This window comes from Chiloscyllium plagiosum, unplaced genomic scaffold (genome assembly GCF_037043375.1).
Source record: "Chiloscyllium plagiosum isolate Xiang-an unplaced genomic scaffold, Cpla_swu_hap1 HiC_scaffold_26, whole genome shotgun sequence".
Classification (NCBI taxonomy): domain Eukaryota; kingdom Metazoa; phylum Chordata; class Chondrichthyes; order Orectolobiformes; family Hemiscylliidae; genus Chiloscyllium; species Chiloscyllium plagiosum.
Window position 1 is genome coordinate 5,091,614 of NW_028270164.1, and position 21,866 is coordinate 5,113,479.

At 43.3% G+C, this 21,866-nt stretch overlaps 1 protein-coding gene across 3 annotated transcripts in view; it reads right to left on the bottom strand.

Annotated features, from left to right (window-relative positions):
• Positions 1 to 20,379: 20,379 nt before the first annotated feature.
• tafa3b (TAFA chemokine like family member 3b) overlaps positions 20,380 to 21,866 on the bottom strand; it is a 72,993-nt gene continuing 71,506 nt past the window's right edge. For 2 of the 3 annotated variants that reach the window (XM_087973434.1, XM_043716353.2), the window contains one exon: positions 20,380 to 21,348. In XM_087973434.1, the coding sequence (XP_087829560.1) occupies positions 21,295 to 21,348 (54 nt within the window). In that variant the 3' untranslated portion in view covers positions 20,380 to 21,294. Of the gene's footprint in view, positions 21,480 to 21,866 lie in introns of all 3 variants that reach the window. The other variant, XM_043716358.2, reaches the window with a different exon arrangement.

The following is a 21,866-nucleotide window of genomic DNA, read 5'->3' on the forward strand; positions in this document are numbered from 1 at the left end:
AGAATGTGGGGGAAGATTAAGGAGAGAGATACAACATGGGATAATATTAAGATTGGGGTGGCATTGTGGCTCAGTGGTTAGCACTGCTGCCTCACAGCGCCAGAGACCCGGGTTAATTTCCCACCTCGGGCGATTGTCTGTGTGGAGTTTGCACATTCCCCTCGTGTCTGCGTGGGTTTCCTCCGGGTGCTCCAGTTTCCTCCACTTTCACACGTTTTCATACACAGACATATACACTCATTCACTCACACGCACAGTCTCACACACATGTAACACACATACAACCACACCCTCCCACAGTCACTCACACTGACATGCACACACGGATAAACACACACACCCACATACACATACCTTATTGCACACACTCATACTCAATCACACACACATATTCTCACACACACTATCATGCACACATTATGCATACATTGAGACTAACTCAAACAGTCATAAACATTTATGAAGAAAAGAAGCTTCAGCGTCGGGGGGGCAGAAAGAATTATGATTTATTAACAAAAGGTTCTAAAGCTCTCCTTGCTATTTAATTGCTCTTCAGTTATTAACCAGCCCCGACAGTTTGTGTGTTTCCAAGGGAATGTGTCACTTTCTAACAGAAACCATGCAAAGTGGTTGCTTAAAATTGGTCACAAGTCAAATGTAATGACTCAAAGCAGAAACCAGACGTGTTTTAGATTAAACGCTAATCAAGGAGTTATTTCACAGTCTGTTTTTGAAAAAACATTGTGTCTTTTCAGTAAATAAATATCAAGATATTACTTTAGCAGTTCATCACCAATCAGAGGACAGTTCCCTGTGTGGATTCAACACTCAATGTCACTTTGGAAATGTCGATCATATAACTGACCCCCACTGGACTGAATCAAATTTGAGAAGTCATCCAATTCCTTACAATTATGCAATTGTAAACTATCAATGTGATATTTAATCAACAGATAGCTCAGTCTGTTCCTTTCCTGTGTGCTCTCTATGTCCACAGTCATTGAATTCAACTCCAAGATAACTTAACTATAAAAAGTAAACTTATTCATACAAGTTAATAAATAAGCTATCATGTGCAAATAAATAGTATCCTCCTAATCCCAAGCATGCACAATATTGCAACTACAATCAAATCAGACAGACAGCTCCATGGGTTAGTTCCACTACTTGACTAAATTGGCTAGACCGGCAGGAGATAATGAGCCCAGATGGCTGGATGGCCAGTTTACAATGTATGGTGACACCAGCAGCTTGGGTTCAGTTCCTATGTTAGAGAAGTCACCATCAGCATCCCACCTTCTTAACCCTCCATGTCTCCCTATCTCACCCGAGTTGCAGTGACCTTCAGTTAAATTCCCCACCAGTTAGCTCTCTCCAATGAGTAGGTGGAGCTATTGAGACTTTTATCTTCAGACCACCTGTAATTTCTGTAAAATCAAATTCCCAAACTTCTCCTGTTGACTGAAATAACAACAATTTGTATTTAATTAACACTTTTAACATCATAAAAAAAACTGAAGCCATTCAGTGAATTTAATGTGAGCGAACAACATTTGACAGTGACACAAGGAGATTAAACTCAGACGCTCAGTCTAAGAGCTATCTGCTAAGCGAGTTTTGAGAAGATTTGTAGCTCAGGTTGAGGTTTTGGATGTAGGTTTGCTCACTGAGCTGAAAGGTTCTTTTCCAGACGTTTCGTTACCTTACTAGGTAACATCTTCAGTGGACCTCAGGCGAAGCAATGCTGAAAATTCATGCTTTCTATTTAGATGTTTGGGTTTCTTTGGTGGTGTTTCCAGACTTACGGAGCTCAGGTGACCGATTGTATGACCATCAATATTGGAGCAATTACAATCGGGGATACTCAAGAGACCAGAATTGGACCAATCCCAAAGCAGTAGAGATCTGAAAGCTGGAGGAGGTTGCATAGAGAAAGAGAGATTGAAGCTACAAGAGTATTTGAAAACAAGAATGAGAATGTTAAAATATAAGACTCTAGAAGCTGTCCATGAAGGAAATTATGCTGTCGGATATTCCCCAGTTGGGAATCACACTGACAGAGATGAGAGCAGTGTTCTCATGCTGGTGCCTTGTATGTGCTTCCATTGGGAGGACAGTGTCTGAGGACAATATGCTGCTCATACAACTGAATTGATTGTTTTTGCTGCACATTCTGGAATTCAAAACTGCATATCATTAGGTCAGCCATCACCAAAGCAATCACAAAACACCTTTCACAACCTCAGAACATCTTCATAGACACAGAGTCATAAAGCATGGATACAGACCCTTCAGTACAATCAGTCCATGCCAAGCATAATCCCAAACTAAACTAGTCCCACCTGCCTGCTCCTAGCCCATATCCCTCCAAACCTTTCCTATTCATGTACTTATCGGAATGTCTTTCAAAAGTTGTAACTCTACCCAGATCCACCACTTCCTCAGGAAGTTCATTCCACAAGTGAACCACCTTCTGTGTAAAAGCTTTGGCCCTCGTGCCTTTTTTAAATCTCTCTCCTCTCACCTTAAACATGCACCCCTTAGTCTTGAAATCCCCCATTCTAGGGAAAAACAACTACCATTAACTCTACCTATAACGTGCATTATTTTATAAACCTCTACAAAGTCACCTCGCAACCTCCTACACTCCAGTGAAAAGACTCCCCACCTATCCAGCCTTTCTTTATAACTCAAACCTTCCATAGCTAGCAACATCCCAATAAATTCCTTCTGAACCCTCTCCAGCTTAATAACATCCTTCCTATAACAGGGCTGACCAGAACTGGACACAGTATTCCAGAAGCCGGATCTTCTTGGGATGTTGGTTGAGGAATAAATATTGGTCCAGGGTTCCAGGCAGCACTGTCCCAGGGTTGTGATGTCCCAGAGGTATCTGCTACATGTACGCTCCAAGATACTGCTACCATGCTACTGAGGCAGTGATACCCACCAAAACCATCTGGGATGGTTCGGGTAGATTACTTGTCACCAGTCCTTCTTGTTGGTATCGGTTTGTGTTACTGATAGCAAGTGAGGAAGAATGTGATGTGTTTGGCAGAAGAAAGTCTCAATTTTGATAAACAGAATATCGCATATTACTAAATTGTTAGTTGGTAGTCCATCTGACTTCATGCTAGCTCGTGACACCTCAGGCAATGCTCAAAGGATGACACACTTTACTGTTACAGCATTCACCAGGTGCTTACGATTATGAGGGGCATTGACAGAGTGGATGGAACACAGCTTCCCCCTTGGATGAAGGGACACACTGTTAAAGTGAAAGGCCGGAGAATTAGAGGGGATTTGGTGACACAGCATTTTAACCTTGGAGGGGGGGGGCCAGGGTGGTGGTAATGAGGGAAACCTCAAAAACTTTAAAAAGTTCTTGGATAGGTACTTGAAGCATCATAACCTTCAAGGCTATTGACCTTGTGCAGGTAAATGAAACATATTACGTTTAAACACACCTTGCTGCTATTAGACGTCTGAATGGACCTCTCAAACTTTAAATTTAATGGTGATCTCTCTCTTTGTGCACCTTCTCTGTAGCTATAACATCGTACTCCTCACTCTGTTCCATTACCCCAATGCACTTCGTACGATATGAACTGCCTGTACTGCACGCAAAACAAAACTTTCCACATGTAACAATAATCAATGAAATGAAATCTAATCTCTTATTGTGGTACAGCTCCAGTTAGCTCTTTGTGAGAACAGTGTTTTCAATCCCGATGGATGGAACTTAATATGTGATGTTAGTTTCAGTTCTTAGCTACCTTATGCAACAATGTTCTCCAGCCAAATCCTGAACACTGACTGACATTGACAGTATGTAGTTTTTTGTAAACTCCGGCAGTAGATACTAACGTACGACAATCTCCTGACTCTGGGCTAGATGGAAGCACAGCTTCCTTATTTTGGAACTGTAATGTAACACCATCCTTTACTCGATGTCCCAGCATCCACGGCACTCTGGGAGGACATATCACACACATGAATATTGGGAAAGAATGTGCCTTGAATGTTATGTTAATGTTACAATAGAGCACTCAGCCAGTCAGTTGCCATCTGCCACATTGTAATTTTCACAAACAGGCTTCAACTTTGAGGAAATATGTTGGTGATAAAATCTGAATCAGCAGTACTCAAACTCCCTCTCCATTTGCTGTAGAAGCTAAAACAGACTATTCACCCCATGGACTCTGCTCCATCATCCAATGAGCTCCACTTTCCTGCCCTTTCCCCATAACCATTGATTCCCTTCAAGTCTATCTATCTCAGTCTTGAAGATCCTTAATGACTCAGCCTCGACAGCCCTTTGTGGTTAATTATTCAACAGAGTCCCTAACCTCTAAGAGAAGAAATTCCTCCTCATCTCTGTCTTAGATGCTCAATCCCTTATTCTGAAACTATGCCTTCTGGTCCTGTACGCTTCCACAAGGGAAAGCAATCTCTCTGCAGCTCCCCTGTCAAACCCCTGAAGAACTTTCAATGCTTCGATATGGTCTTCTAAACTCCAATGAGCGCATGTTCTGGGGACTTGAGTTGATGTGAAATGAATGTGAAAACCTCTTTTAGAAAGAAGTTAACAAAACAATAAAACAACATTGTAGATGCAAAAGACCATCCAGAATATTCATAGAATCTATAGAGTGGAAGCAAGCCATTCGGCCCATTGAGTCCACATCAACCCTCCAATGTGCATACCACCCAATCTTGCATTTCCCATGGCTAATCCACTCCACCTGCAAGTCCCTGGACACTATGGGTAATTTATCATGGATTGTGGGAGGAAACGGGAGCACCCAGAGGAAACCCACGCAGACACAGGGAGAATGTCACACAGACAGTCACCTGAGGTTGAGATCAAATCCAGATCCCTGGCGCTGTGAGGGAAGCAGTGCTAACCACTGAGCCACCATGCCGCTATTTATAGAGAATCGAGTGCCTTTACATAAGTACCTTAATCATGTGTCTATGATGCCTGTTGTATTGTTAAGAAACATTTGTTGTGTTTGTGACTTTAGTTGAAGTGCAGAAGGATTCCTATTGAGGATATACTTTGTCAAGGTTAACCTGGGAAGACTTATTAAAAACTGCTTTGTGTGATTTACATTCCAGGATGTATAATGTGTTGTAAAATTCTTTAAACGCCTCATTAATTCCAATATAGCGCCATTCCCCTGACCTTATATCATTTTTACAAACGATTATATTTGACAGTCCCATTCTTTCCAATGCCCAGTTATTGGCTTCACCACCTTTTGCTCATGTTCAGAGCCCTGTCCGGTGCGTGTTGTGGAATTAAAGGGACAGGGCAGTAGAGACATGCATTCGAACAACAGAAAAGAAATGCGGCCAAATCCAGGGGCTGCTGAAGAAATAGCTGAGTGGCAATGACGTGGTTTGAGACACTTTTATCCACAGCCCAGAGCACTATTCGGCTGGGATATTTTACACAGCAGTCACTGTTATATCGTGAGAAAAACAGCAGCCAATTTTTTGGCACAGGAGGATCTCACACAAATACTGAGGCAAATAGCCAAGTCATAGACTTCAGCTGGTTGGGCAGCAGTTCTTGGCTAAAACACAGAGGAGAATGTCACTTCTGTTCTCATCAGTAGGTTTCTCACCAGATTCACTTTATAAAGAAAAACTTTTTCTTTCAAAGTTGGTTAATCTTGAGGGCAAAAAGACTAAAGCATAGAATATTTTGAATATTCCCCAACAGTGCAGCACTCCCTAAGTACCGCCAGTCCAGTGGTCATGAATACGTGGTCGAGTCACTAATTGCACACAGTTTTCTCTGGAGTTCTGGTACATACAGATTGCCCAGAAAATATAAGATTGAACAGAACAGGCAAGTTTCACACTGAATTCATCGTAAAAGTGTTTCAGAAGCTGGAGACTCTAGCTGGGAAGCTCGTTCTTAGCAGGCTTTCCCCATCTAACATGAAGCAGATCAATTCTCCATGATACAAACTGCTCAGAAAAGGCAGCCATAAAATTCAGGCAGGAGACATCCGAGAAGTGAGTCCATGTAATTATCTGAAGTCTCATGATTTCTACAGAGCCTTGCTTAAAATGAAATCAATATCTAAGGGCCAGTAACTAGTTTTTTTTTTAATCAAACTTAATCCAGATATCCACATATATCTTAAAATAGATCAGCTTATCTGCAATCCTTCAAAACACACTTCCACAAAATAATTAAATATGAAGTGTCTTCATAACAACAGCGTGAATTGACATTTAAATACCCATGAGGTCTCTTCTATGGTTTCCTGAAAGAATCAAATGGGATATTGTGCATTAATATAACCAAGAACATTCGAAAGAGGGGGTCAAGGCACCAGAGGAATGTCAAATACTGTAAAACTGCACATGGCATGCAAGAAGAAGCCATTACAATGAGAGAACAGCAGTATTCAAACCCAACACTATTTTGTTTTATCTATCTACCAAGAATTGCATTTCAAAACAATACATTAATGGTGAAACACTTTAGAATTACTTAAGAATATAATATGCACTATGTAAATTGAATTCATCAACCACTGTGCATTTACCCCCTTCAGCTTCTGCTGCAATGTGTACCATCTACAAGAACTCACCATGACTCCTTTGTAGGCACCATCAGATATGGTAATCTCTATAATCCAGAAGGATAAGGCCAGTAGATACATGGGAGCACCACCCCCTGCAAGTTCCCCTCCAAGTCACTCACCATCCTGACTTGGAAATATGGGTCACAATCCTGGCACTGTCCCCTTAACAATAATGTGAGTGTCTCTACACCCCACAGACTGCAGCAGTTCAAGAAGGTTTCTCACCTTCACTGGCCCAGCCAACAATACCCACATCCCCTGAAAGAAGAAAAACAAAAATCTTTCTACCTTGAATTTTTATTGTAAGAGTTTTCAAAAATATGTATATGGAATGAACCGCCAGAGGAAGTGGTGGAGGCAAGTAAAATAACTACATTTAAAAGGCATCTGGATGTGTACATGAATGGGAAGGGTTTATAGGGATATGGGCCAAGTGCTGGCCAATGGGACTGGGTCAGATTGGGATATCTGCTCGGCATGGACGAGTTGGACTGAAAAGTCTGATTCTGTGCTGTATCACTCCATGACTAAAGTACATGAATGTTGCAGAGACAAATGTTTCCTTTTGGAAATGCTCTGCCTGAGAAAATCTTTAACTTTTTTTTAATGGACCATGAAGATGGACAATACATTTTTCTAATCAATAATAGAAGCATCATTTGCTCAATTTTATAAAATTCCTGAGCCTAGATATTGGTGGACAGCTATTGGTCCAATAGTAAACTGATATGGATGCGTTTATTCCCCACCAGAAGTGTATTGATGCTAAATTAGTAAAGGTTCCTGGATCAGGATCCTAAACAGTTCCCCATCACAGTGAAGCTGAACTAGATCAACAGCAGAAGGAAACAACATGTACCAAAGAAAACATATTTTACTTCTGTAACTCATTGTACAACCTCAGGGCGTACCTGAGCATTTTGCAGCCAACTGAACTTTACTCTGAGTGTAGCTGTCATTGTATTATTCAAAATACTCACAGTGACCTCCCCTAAGTGGCCATGTGATAACAATGAGAATGGTGTGTTTTGGTGATGCTCACTGAGCGGTCAATATCCGGCAGGGACCCAATGGGAACGCTCTTACCCTTCTTTGACATCATAGCCATGGATTGTTCTCCATCCACACAGGGGAACTGAAGATTCCTCAGTTGAACATGTCATTCAAATGGTGACAGCTCCAACAGTGTAGCACTCTGTCAGCTATGCACTGAAATTGTTAGTGTTGATTTTTATACTCATGTCTCTGGAGTAGAACTTCAATACACAGTCTCCTTGACTGAGAGTTGAGGACCCTATCCCCTGAACAACCACTTAGTAATCTTTCAGAATCACACAGTCACCCATTCAATTCTAGATTAAATGGATAAACATGACTAAACTGGGAGCAGACTGGTATGGCACGGCATTGATTCCATTACTCTCGTTGGCCACAGTGTCATGAGTCAGATATTGGCCCGAGAATTTCCCAGATGATCACTCCAGGCACCTTGTGTTGTTTGCCATCTCTACCAATATGTGATACTGGGTAAGGGTTGGTTGATGTAGTTCACAGCCTGAGACCTAGCAAGTAAATAGTGATGGAAGATACACCACAATAGAGTATCTACAGAGAAACACTGGTCTCCTAACTAGAAGGTTTATTGCAGGATCCCAATAAGTACAACTACATTTGCAAATGCTGGAAGTCTGAAATAAAAACAGAAATTGCTGGAGAAACTCAGCAGGTCTGGCAGCATCTGTGAAGAGAGAAACAGAGTTAACGTTTTAAGTCTGGAATAACTCTTCTTCAGAGTGGTTAGTTAGTTCTGATGAAGGGTCACTGGACTCAAAATGTTAACTCTGTTTTCTCTCTACAGATGCTGTGAGACCTGCTGAGTTTCGCCGGCGCTTTCTGTTGTTGTGATGAGAGCTTGTAAAGCAGCCTGTGCAGAAACAGGTGAGACATGTGTCCTGGAGTCTGTACGGTGAGCTGATTGTAAAGACGGCCTGCGATTAATGGGTCTCTCAGGTATCCTAGGCTGTGAACGTGCTGTGCTACAAATCAGACATACAGAGCCCTTTACAATTCCAGTTCCAAGGTGCTCATCTAAAATAATAATTAGCACTTATATTTTTTTGAGATTGCATGTGAATGAGAGGGTTAGTGCCCAGAGGGGCTACAAGTCAGGGAATGATAACAAAATGCTAATCTCAATGTTTACCAGGATATCTGAATATATATTGGAGAAACCGTCAAAAAGTAACACATTCACGGGCTTGTAGCTGTTGCACCCAGAGGTTGAAATGACCTTCCCTCCATCATAAGGTCCAAAATGGGGACCTTCGCTGATGATTGCACAAACGTCAGTACCATCATGTCTCCTCCGATACTGAAACACGTTCAAATGCAACAGGATCTGGACAATATCCAGGCTTGGGCTGACAAATGGCCACATTTACACCTTACAAATCTTACCAGCCCATGAAGGATGCTCTCTTGTTAGAGAGAGCTAACTGGTGGTGGTTTAACCGAGGCGTCACTACACCTCAGGCAACAGGAGAAGTTGCAGAGGAGAGTCCTTCATGGGATGGGAAGTGAACCCATACTGTGGTTAGTCACTCTGTATTGTAAAGAAGCCATCTAGCCAACTGAGCTAACCAGCCCCCAGAGTAACAGGAATTTAACCCAACATTACCGGGAATTTAACCAAATATAACCTACAGTTCAGCCGTAGGATTGGTCATTCATCTGCAGAACCCTGCCCCAGAGTTTACCTATATTGGTTTCTCCAATATATATTCAGATATCCTGGTAAACATTGAGATTAGCATTTTGTTATCATTCCCTGACTTGTAGCCCCTCTGGGCACTAACCCTCTCATTGACATGCAATCTCAAAAAGCTTATATAGCACCTTTAACCTAATAACAGGCAAGAGATGAACAGGAGGAGGACATGCCCCCATTTAGATCAATGGTGCTGAGGTGGAGAGGGTGGAGAGCATCAAATTCCTAGGAGTGACAATCACTGACAATCTGTCCTGGATTTCCAATGTAGATGTGATGGTTAAGAAGGAACAGGCAGCTCAGGACATTCAGCATGTCCATAAGGACCCTCACCAACTTCTACAGATGCACCATAGAAAAATTACTGTTTGAGTGCATAATGGCTCTGCCCAGGACCGTAAGAAACAAGAAGGTGAGGCACACAGCCCAAACCATCACGGAAGCCAACCTCCCATCCATGGACTCCATTTACACAGCCTGTTGCCACAGAAAGGCTGCCAACATCATGAAAGATCCATCCCACCCCGGTAATGATCTCCTACAACCTTTTCCATCAGGCAGAAGATACAGAATCTTGAACACATACATCAGCAGGTTCAGGAACCGCTTCTTCCCTGCCGGTATTAGACTGATGAATGGACTCTCTATCTTTAAATAATGTTGATCTTGTTAGTGTTGATCTTGTTTTGTGCCCCTTTGTGCAATAGTAACCTGTATGCCTCACTCTATCTAAGCTCCCTTTAGATTAGGTTTAGATTAAGTTTTAGAATTTATTGTTATAATGCATTTTTACAAGAAAAATATAATGATGAGTGTTATACATTACCCATCATGGCATGGTAAAAATCATGAGTTATAAAATTAATTGAATATATGACAAAGTTTATCTGAGTCCGTCTCCAATAAAGTTGATCCACAACGTGAATGACACAGCCGGCCAAAAACTGAAACTCTGGGACGTAACTCCACGGAAGCCAAAATCCTCTGAGGATAAACCACCGTGGAGAACACCATTTGGAGGGAAGGCTGAGACGTCACAACATGGCGACAGGTTGGAGCCGCGAGCTGGAAGCAACTGCTGAAGACCGAGACCGAGACCGAGAAGTAAACAGACAGTCGCCAAGTTCACAAACTGCTCCAACCGAGACCACTCCACAGGCCGAGACTAACTCGCCAAAAACAAAAACCGCCAAACATCACCGGGAGCAACCACCAGTCATGGCTGGAGCCTCCAAAATGAAGGTGAGATGAATTTGATGATTAGTTATACTATATTTAAAACATGTTTAAAAAATAGAAAGAAAATAGCGAAGGTGAACAGAGCAGACAAGCAAGGGACTCCTGGGGCTGGGGAGCACGTGCAATACACTGCTATGCTGACGCCGCCATTTTGGTCTCTATTTCCTTGTTTGCTATGATCTCCCTCTACTGCTTACAAAACAAAGCTTTTCACTGTACTCAGGTTCACATGGCTACAATAAATCAAATCAAATGAAAATAAAATCAAAGTTATTGGAAGTAGACAGGAATGTGGATCAGCCAGGATTGTATTGAATTATGTAGCAGGTTTGACGGGCCGAGTGGCCTTCTGCTGTTCCTAACTCAGGAGTTCATAGATGACCCAAGGTGCTTCACAGCCATTCACAAACTAAAACCTGATGCTGAGTCTGATAATGAGTGATTAGGTCAAATCACAAAGGCCCGGTTATGGGAGGAGGGGTTAAAGAATGTTCTTAACCAATGGCAAAGGGTAGAGAGTTAGAGAAGGGAGTGCCCCAGGCAACTGACAGCACAACTGCCAATGGGGCAATTAAAATGGGCTGTGCTCAAGAGACCAGATGTGGAGGACAGTAGAGGCCTCAGATGGTTGTGGAGCTTCAGGAGATGGTCAGAGATAGGGAGTGGTGAGACCACAACGGGAGTAGAAAACAAGGCTGAGAGTACTAAAACAAAAACCAAAATTGCTGGAGAAACTCAGCGGGTCTGGCAGCAGCCGTAGAGAGAAAGCAGAGTTATCATTTTGAATCTGGTGGCTCTTCATCACCAGACTTGAAACGTTAACTTTGTTTCTCTCTCCACAGACGCTGCCAGACCTGCTGAGTTTCTTCAGCAATTTTGGTTTTTGGTTCCGATCTCCAGCATCTGCGGTTCTTTGAGAATTTTAGAATGTTGCTTGATGGAGTGTCAATGTAGGTCAGTGAGCACAAGAATAGTAAGGGGATGGGACTTAGTACAAGATAAGATACGGGCAATAGCGAGGGGCTGTTACAGTGGAACAAACACAGGAGTTGCTGGAGAAACTCAGCAGGTCTGGCAGCATCTGTGAAGAGAAATCAGAGTTAACGTTTTGGGGCCGGTGACCCTTCCTCAGAATTGCAAGAGGCAATTCACAAACAAGATTCAGATTTGAGCAGAGACTCCCAGCCTCAACAAACTCCCTCCCAGATTCGGAAATGTCGATCTTTCTCTCTGCGGCTTCTCTGTGGCTGTAACGCTGTATTCTGCACTCTGTTCTGCTACTCTAATGCACTTTGTATGGTACAATCTGTCTATGGAGCATGCAAAACAACACTTTTCACTGTGTCTCGGTACATGTGACAACAATAAATCAAATTCAAACTCAATCAAAACCAGTCAGAGCTACGCCCTGGAGATGCAGTTAGTTTGTGTGGTTGACAATGTGTGTGTGTATACAGTTGAACTGCATGACCAAAGCACACAGAATATACTGCTGCTGATGTAGTGATGAATCATCTGGTGTCAACTGTGCTCAGTGGGCCATGGTCACACCCCTGATTGAGGAGACCGTGGATTCAAGTCTCGGCCCCAGAGATTCAAGCACAAAGTTCCTCGGCAACACTGAGGGAGTAAAAACTGAAAGATTTCCGGATGCTGTAAATCAGCAGCAAACACAGAAACTACTGGCAAAGCTCAGCAGGTCTGGCAACACCTGTGGAGAGAAATCAGAGTTAACGTTTAGGGTCCAGATCATCTTTGAGGAAGAGTCACTGGACCCGAAATATTAACTCTGATTTCTGACAGACCTGCTGACAGACCTGCTGAGCTTTTCCAGCAATTTCTGTTTTAATGCTGAGGGAGTGTTACATTGTGGGGTGTGGTGTCGTTTGGATTAGATGTAAAGTGGAAGCCATGTCAGTACTCTCAGGAATACAGCGAGGATTCCATCCAGATTAGAGTGATGCTGGAAAAGCACAGCAGGTCAGGCAGCCTCCAAGGAGCAGGAAAATCAATGTTCCTGATTTCCTGCTCCTCGGATGCTGCCTGACCTGCTGTGCTTTTCCAGCACTACTCTAATCTTGACTCTGATCTCCAGCATCTGCAGTACCCACTTTCGCCTGGCAAAGATTCCATGACTATTACTTTGAAGAAATGAATGGGGTCAATACTCACTCATCAACCAATACCATTGCTAGAAACCATTATCTCATTCGGATTCCTGTGCACGGAGTGGTCTCCTGATTTGAGGAAGAATATAAACACATTGGAAGCATTTCAAAGAAGGTTTACCAGACTAATAACCTGGATGATGCAGGGCAGAATGAGAGGGAGGAAATGGGATAAGTGTTATCTTGTGAGGAAAGGTTAGATCTGTTGCGCTTTAGAAGAGAGAGAGATGAATTCCTGATGGATCTTGACAAGATGAAAAGGATGTTTCCCTTTGTGAGAGAATCTAGAATGAGGGGTCATGGTTTAAAATTAGAGCTGCCACCTATTTAAAATAGAGATAAGCAGAATTTTTATCTTACAGAATGGCAGTGAAACTTTGCAACTCTTTCCCTGGAAAACCAGTGGAAGACAAGTTCTTGACTATGGTTAAGGTGCTGGGTAGATAGGTGGTTGATAAGCAAAGGGGTGAAGGGTTATCAGAGTTTAGTTGAATGTGGATATGAGGTTACAATCAGATGAACCATGAGAATTGTTCTTTGCATCTGCTCCATGTGTGCTGCATTTCCAACATCACAGTGAGCCATACTTCAGGCAAGTGTTTCAGAGGTTGTTAAATTCACTTTGCTGCTGACATTCTTTCTTCGTTTTGAAAAAGGGACAATAAGAAAGGCAAACTAATCTCAGAAATTTGCATCTCAGATTCTGTGGGACGTTGTTCCAACACCATCTCTGTCTGATCCAGGGAGCAATTTGAAAATAAACGAACAGAGCCTGTTCTGATCAGTATCTCACATCCTCCTTCCTCTCAATGTGATCTCAGTCAAGGGTGGTACATCAGTTAAATTATCCACCGTTCAATAAAACTTCTGTCTCTGCTCTACTGCAAACCTGTAGAGATAGTTCTTTTATTGATTACTCGAGTCATAGACTGATGGGTTGTTATGTTGAGCACTCAGAATTCTGTCCATTCTTGATGAGAACATCACTGACTTCACATTGTAGGCACTGAGCAACAGGTTTGATATGAATCATGAGCAGATTTTCAACTCCTTTTGGGAATCTGAAAAAAGATGAGTCCTTTATCCTTGAGCAATGTAACTAAATGACAGGTACCAGAAAAAAACTAATAGAACATAGAGCACAGAACAGTACAGCACAGTACAGGCCCTTCGGCCCTCGATGTTGTGCCAGCCTTTTATCCTACTCTAAGATCAGACTAACCTACATACCCTTCATTTTACTATCTTCCATGTGAAGTCCCGAATACTGAGGTCTTCTCCATTCCTTCCGCAGAAACATAGAAATAGGAGCAGGAGTAGGTCATTCAGCCCTCCAAACCTGCTCCACCATCCAATATGATCATGGCTCATCATCCAATTCCTGCTTTCTCCCCATACGCTTTAATCCCTTTAGCGCTGAGGTGTTTGTCTAATTCATTCTTGTAAATATTCAATGCTTTGGCCTCAACATTTTCCGGTGGATAAGAATCCCACAAGCTCACCACTTGTCTGGGGAAGAAATCCCTGATCATCTCAGTCCTAAATAGTCTACTCCATTCCCTTAGATTATGGGCCTTGTCTCTGGAGGGCAAAACACGATTCCCTGTGAGTTCTGAATTATCACAAGTTGCCGGATAGTTTGTGGTGCCCCTCTGTCAACATCTGTAAGTTTTGGTGAAATTGCAACATTTGTTGTTTGAATCTCAAGTATAATCAGTGCAGTTAGTAAGGGTGGAACAGTGGTTAGCACTGCTGCCTTACAGTGCTAGGGACCTGGGTGCGATTCCAGCCTCGGGTGACAGTCTGTGTGGAATTTGCACGTTCTCCCTGTGACTGCATAAGTTTCCTCCAGGCGCTCCAGTTTCCTCCCACAATCCAAAGATATGCAGTTGAGGGGGGAATGACCATGCTAAATTGTTCATAGTGTTTAGGGATATGTAGGTTAGGTTCATTAGTCAGGAGTAAATGTAAAGTGATAGGGTAGGGGAATGGATCTGGGTGGGGTACTCTTCAGAGGGCCAGAGTGAACTTGTTGGGCCGAAGGGCCCGTTTCCACACTGTAGAGATTCCATAAAAGTTAGGGCTCGTACCCATTTGATGGTAAGATTTGCACTTGTGTAGTTCCCCTCTAGCCCTGAGAGTGTGAGTGCTCATTCCTGCAGTTGGTACACTCTGCCTAGACATTTTTAATATTTTGTGTGTGACTTTTTCTCTCCTTTGTCCGGTCTTTTTTTCCCCTCTCTTTTTCTTTTTGTACTGGGTTTGAATCTCATTCACCTTATTTGTTCCTCACTCGTTCCTTCTGTGTTTCTTTCTCACTCCTTGCTTCTCTTGGATTAAAGAGACGGGCTGTGGTCACAGATGCCTTTGTTGCTGTCCTCACCCTATTACCAGTTCCCGCTCTCACCAACATGAGGGTATTCAGGGTAGTATCATTGACCTAGTCATAGAGTCACACAGGTCTACACCACAGAAAAAGGCCCTTCAGCCCATCAAGTTTATGCTGGTCAAAAACAATCCCCTAACTATTCTTCTTCCATTTTCCAGCTACTAAGCATCACTGGACAGCTCCCACAGAGGAGGAGTGGGCAGGGAGTCACACTGAAAGGAATAAGACTGGTCATGGGAATGGGCGAAACTGAGGACTGCACATGCTGGAGATTAGAGTCAAGATCAGAGTGGTGCTGGAAAAGCACAGCAGGTCAGGCAGCATCCAAGGAGCAGGAAAATCGACAGGAGCCCTTCATCAGGAATCATGTCTTGTCTGCCTTTGCACCCTGAAGGCACATCTAAATCTTTCTTCAATGTGGTGAGAGTTACTGTCCCTCCCACCCTCCCAAGCAGTGAGAGCCAGCAGCCTATGGGTGAAAACAATTTTCCTCACATCCCTTCGAAACCTCCTGCCCTTTACCTCAAATCTATGCCCCAAGTAACCCAGAAGTCTAAGCTTTAGGTGGGATTGGTTCAAATCCCACCTGACAACCAGAAGAGATAAAATTTAATTAGTTAAAAAGAAATGGAATATACAGCTAATTTCAGTAATGGTGACCACTAAGCTATCATTGATTGTTGTAAAATGTACATTTAATTCACCAATATCTTTTAGGGATGGGAAACTTACGTGGTCTGACCTACACGTGACTCCAGACCCACAGCAACGTGGCTGGGCCTCTGCGATGGCCCAGCAAGCCATTCAGCTCAAAAGGACTTAACAATGGATAACAAATGCTGCCCTTGCCAGTGATGCCCGTATCCCATGAAAGAAAAAGTAATCAGAAGATTTTGAGGCAAACATAGACTCATGGACATATACAGAAGAAGGCCATTCAGCCCATCATGCTTGGACCAGTCAACAAAGATCTGACTACCGTACACTAATCCCAACATTTGGCCTGGACACCATGGCAACACAAGTGAATATTTAAATACTGTCTACATGCTATGAGAATTTCTGATTCAACAACACATGCAGACAGTATTCAGAAGAATTTAGATATGCACTTGTGATGTCATCACAGACAAGTGGGCGGCACAGTGGCACAGTGGTTAGCACTGTTGCCTCGCAGCGCCAGAGACCCGGGTTCAATTCCCGCCTCAGGCGACTGACTGTGTGGAGTTTGCACGTTCTCCCCGTGTCTGCGTGGGTTTCCTCCGGGTGCTCCGGTTTCCTCCCACAGGCACAAAGATGTGCAGGGTCAGCTAAATTGGCCATACTAAATTGCCCATAGTGTTAGGTAAGGGGTAAATGTAGGGGTATGGGTGGGTTCGCTTCGGCGGGTCTGTGTGGACTTGTTGGGCCGAAGGGCCTGTTTCCACACTGCAATGTAATCTAATCTAAAAAAAAAAGTCAATGGGCCAAGTGCTGGGAAATGGGATTAGAGTAGTTAGGGGGTTGTTTGTGACCATCACAGACTCAATGGGCCAAATGGCTTTTTTCTGTGCTGTGGATCTCTATGAATTATGATTCTATGACTCCATGACTCTTATGACAATGAGTTCCAGACTCCCACCACTATTTGGGTTAAAAAAAAATTCTCCTCGACTCACCTCTTCTCTTCCTACCTCTTACCTTAAATTGGTGACCCTGGTTATTTACCCCTCAACTAATTGAAAAAGTATCTTCCTATCCATTATATCCATGTCCCCCACAATCCTTTATACCTTTGTCAGGCCCATTCTCAACCTGTGCCGTGCCAGTGAAAATGACTCCAGCCTCTCTAATCTTTCCTCATAGTTCAGACCCTCGGAACTCAGCAGCAGCCTGGTCAATCTCCTTTGCACCCTCCCTAAAGCAACCAATCCTTCCGATAATGTAATGACCATAAATTGTATTCTATAGTTCAGTTAATGAAGACAAGTATCCCATATCCCTTATTTACCATCTGAACCCCAACCTGCCCTGTCATCTTCAGCTATCTATGGACATGTACACCAATGTCCCTCCCATCTTCAGTATGTTCAAAGGCCATACCATTGATAGTATTGTTAGCACAGTCCATCAATTTCCTCCTGTAGTCTAGTTATCCTCCTCCCTGTTTATCACCTTAATAACTTTAACCACAAACTTCTTGATCATATCCCCTACATTTAAATCCACATCATTAATGTACCCCACAAACAGCAAGGGTCCCAGCACTGGGTACTGTGGAACCCCCCTGGAAACTGGTTTCCAGTCACAGAAACATCCCTGTACCATCACCCTCTGCTTCCTGACACTCAGTCAGTTTTCGATCCAGTGTGTCACTTTGCCTTGGATCCCACAGACTCTTACTTTCTTGGCCAGTCTGCTATAAGGGACTTTCTCGAAAGTCTTGCTAAAGTCCACGTAGACCACATTAAATATATTAACCTCATTAAAACTAATGGTTACCACCTCAAAATATTCAATTATATTTGTCAAAAACAATCTTCCCTTAACGGATCCATGCTGACTATTTTTGATTAATCCATATCTCTCCAAGTGAAGATATATCCTCTCCATTACAATTCTTTGTAATAACTTCCCCACCACTGAGGTGAGATTGACTGGCCTGTAGTCTCTCGTCTGCCCCTTCCTCCCTTTTCAGTAATGGGACAATGTTAGCAGTTCTCCACCCGCTGGCACCTCACCCTGTGGCCAGTGAGGGCGGGAACATTACTCTCAGGGCAGTATATTATCGCTCCACTGCCTCCTTTGCTAGCCTGGGATACGTCTCAATTAGGCCTGTGGACTTATAAACTCACAAAGCTGCTAAAGCTGCCAGTATCTCCTCTCTCTCGCTCTCTCGATGTTAATTTCTTTTAATATCTCGCAGTCCTCCTCTCTGATGCCGATGCCTGCATTGTCCTGTTCCATTGTGAAGAGTGACTTAAAGTATTCAGTGAGGATTATGCCCACATCTTCTCGGTCCACACATACATTGTATCCTGATGAGCCTTACCTTTTCCCTAACTAATCCCCTGCTCTTTATAAACTTTAAAAACCCCTTTAGTTCTGATTTATTCTACCTGCCAATGCTTCCTCATTAACTCTCTTTGTTTTCCCATTTTTCTTTTTAAGAACCCTCCTGCACTTTTATTCCTCTGAAGATTCTGTTGTATCAAGCCTCCATATCTGCCATAAATTTCTCTTTTATTCTGAAATCTGACCTTTAAATTCCTTTGACATCCAGGGTTCTCCAGTATTTGTCCAATTCTTTGTCTTTACGGAAACATATTTGTCCTGTACTCTCCCTATTTCCGTCTTGAATGACTCCCACTGCTCTGACACTGTTTTATCTACTAGCTTCTAGGAGAAAGTGAGGATTGTAGAAGCTGGAGATCAGAGTCAAAAAGAGTGGCTCTGGGCTCCACCTATCCTTCTCACCTGTCTCCTCCCTCCTACCCCATTTTCAGTAATATTTACCAACTTTTTCCCTGGTTGCAATCAGTTCTGAAGAAGGATCACTGGAGCCAAAACATTAACTCTGCCTTCTCTCCACACATGCTGCCAGACCTGTTGAGTTTTTCTAGCAACTTCTATTTTTGTTGCTGATTTCCAGCATCCACAGTTTTTCAGTTTTGTTTTACATTTGATTCCTGATCAATTTTGCAAACCACATCCTCTCCCACTTTCCTTTAACATCCCCTCTCTATCACGTCTGAATATCCTATAACCAGGAATGTTGAGCTGCCAACCATCTTTCAGCCACATCTCAGTCAGAGCTTTGATAGGCCACAGGTCTATCTGCAATGGATAACGAGAAAGTTAGACTGATGGAAAAACTCTGCAAATGCTCCTAATCCAGTGAATTTAAGCCCAATACTTGCTGTTTTATGTTCATCCATTTTAGTGTGTCAGTAATTGTATTGTCAGTGCAGAGAAACAGCACTGAATATTGTATTACACCGTATGTTATAATTTATCACTGCCCCAACCAAGACTTCTTGATCTGATGCTTGACTTAAGGACAAGCCACAAATATTTTGCGACCCTGTGTTGCGTAGATCTACAATGTGAGAGAGAAAAACATTAAAGTTACTCATAAAAGTAAGAAACGTTTGTGCCTCAGATTATTGAATGTTAAACGTTTGTCAAGAATACCTAACAAAATATGGGATACTGTTTTCTTCCTAACTCCCTGCCCGAATGAACCTTCCTTGGATGGCAGAGTGGTTAGCACTGTTGCCTCACAGCACCAGGGTCTCAGGTTCGATTCCTGCCTCGGGTGACTGTCTGTGTGGAGTTTGCACATTCTCCCCGTGTCTGCGTGGGTTTCCTCTGGGTGCTCCGGTTTTCTCCCACAAAGACGTGCAGGTCAGGGTGAACTGGCCATCCTAAATTGCCGCACAGTGTTCAGGGATGTGCAGGTCAGGTGGATTAGCCATGGGAAATGTAGGCTTACAGGGATGGGGGGGATCTTAGTGGGATACCCTTCGGAGGGGTGGTGCAGATGAGATAGACAGAATGGCCTGCTTCTGCACTGTATGGATTTTATGGATGTGGGGAGCTGTTGAGTGATGACAATACCAAAATATCCCTCAAGTGCTTCACTGCACAAATATGATTTGTTCATTAGTTTCAAAACCACAGCAGGCACATTCATAATTTTAGCTAATTGCTACAGCGTAACAACAATAACATGCATTTACACAGCATCTTTAACATGTCTCAAGGTAGGAGCAGACCCACTCAGGCCTATAATAAAACAAAGATGCAGATGCTGGAAATCTGAAACACACGGAAACAGAAACTCAGCAGGTCTGGCAGCATCTGTGAGGGGAGAGAGAGAGAGAGAGAGGGTTACTGTTTCAGGACCAGTGACCCTTGTGAGAACTCTCAATTCATTGGGGTCACTGGACTCGAAGCATAAACTCTGCTTTCTCTCTCCACAGACACTGCCACACTTACTGAGTTTCACCAGCACTTTCTGTTTCTGTGTGCCATCCTGGCCAATGAAGGGGGAGTGGCTCACTTAGATCCACAGACTGATCTAGAAGGGACGTCAATCATGACTTTGACATGAGTCAAATCAGTAACCGTGACGGAAATAGCTGGAGCCATCTCCAGCCGCAAATCTTTTCCCATTATGGTCTGATCAGAGAGAAACCAACTGCTAGGAAGTGAAAACATACAAGGCATTATCTTTATCAGACACAAACATGTATTAACTCTGAATTTGTACAGATATGATACAATCTAACTGAGGGGATTACAGAAGGTCATAAGATCCGATTAATTTTCACTACTCAATCTTGGCTACAGAGTCACAAAGAGCCAATCAGGAAGGCCCCTGATAAAATTACGGCTGAGCATTGCTGCAGTGTGTGTGAAAGATGGAGTAATTGAAGGAAGAGGCTAGGGCTTCTGATCCAAGTAGATTCCTGGAAGTGGACAGCAGCAGGAACAACTCCCCCCACTGCTCAATAAGCCTTGTGAGGGAGCAGTGAGTTGGACTCAGTCAGGTGTAGACAGCATGGAATTGTTAAGTCACCTTTCTGTGTAATGGTGTTGGTGATCGGCATAACTCCAGCAAGACCAGGAGTTTCAGCATTTGCTATCACATCGACGCAGCCTGCACATTGAAAAAATGTTGCCCCCCTCAGCCATGGTGGTTAGGGACACCTCCAGGGAGACTCCCACTTAAAGCGGCTTGAACCCGAAAGACTGTGTTCGCTGACTGGAATTGGATGGGAAGAGGCAAAAAAAACCAAAGTTTTCACCGGAGAGATTCAGATCAAGTTTCCTTTTGAAGACGGCTTAACATCAGAACACAAGGATCAGTGTGAGCTGAGATGCATCGGAGATGTAGGGCAGGGCGATGGGAGAGGAGAGTACTGCGCTTTTTTGACAATGGTGGAGGGGGTGGGTAGGTCTCCCTCTCAAGTCAGGTTGATTGCACTGGAAGAAGGTGGAACTTTCCCTGAACCCTGTGTCCATTGATCCCAGCAGGTATGACCCAGAGGAATCCATCGTAGACATCCCAACGCTCACCCATTACCAGGGTCCTTCGGTTGTATGCTTCTCTCCCTTGTGGTGCCTTGGATGTCTTTGTTATTTCTGACGTTTCTTTGGGAGCGGAGGAGATTCCCATTCAGACATAAGTAGCTGCTTGGGAACAAACTATAAGTCAGGTTAACCAGTCCCATCTGTGGAGCCCTCATTGAAAGATGGAACACTTTTCAGCTTTTAAAAAATAAAACACTGCCTCCCGTATTCCCAAAGGACTATCGAGTGACCTGGAATACAACAAGAGTGAACAGATAAGTCAATATGGGATACAGCAGCTCCATCACTGAGAAGCTGTCTGATACAATCAACTCCAACCCTCTGACCTGATGAAATCACCCTCACAACCCACTGCTCTGTATCAAATGACCATCTATTCAAAATGGCTATTGGTCACTATCCCATGACCCAGTTGTAAGGGATATCTCACGAACAAGAACAATAGTCATAGAACTGTAGAATCATACAGTACAGAATCGGCCCTTCGGCCCATCAAGTCTATACTGCTAATGCTGCACAATGTCATGTAGAACACCATTTATTGCAGATGTTCCGTGCCAATGTTTATCACAGAGGGTTACAGGGAAGATGGAGGCCATTCAGCCCATTGTGTTTGC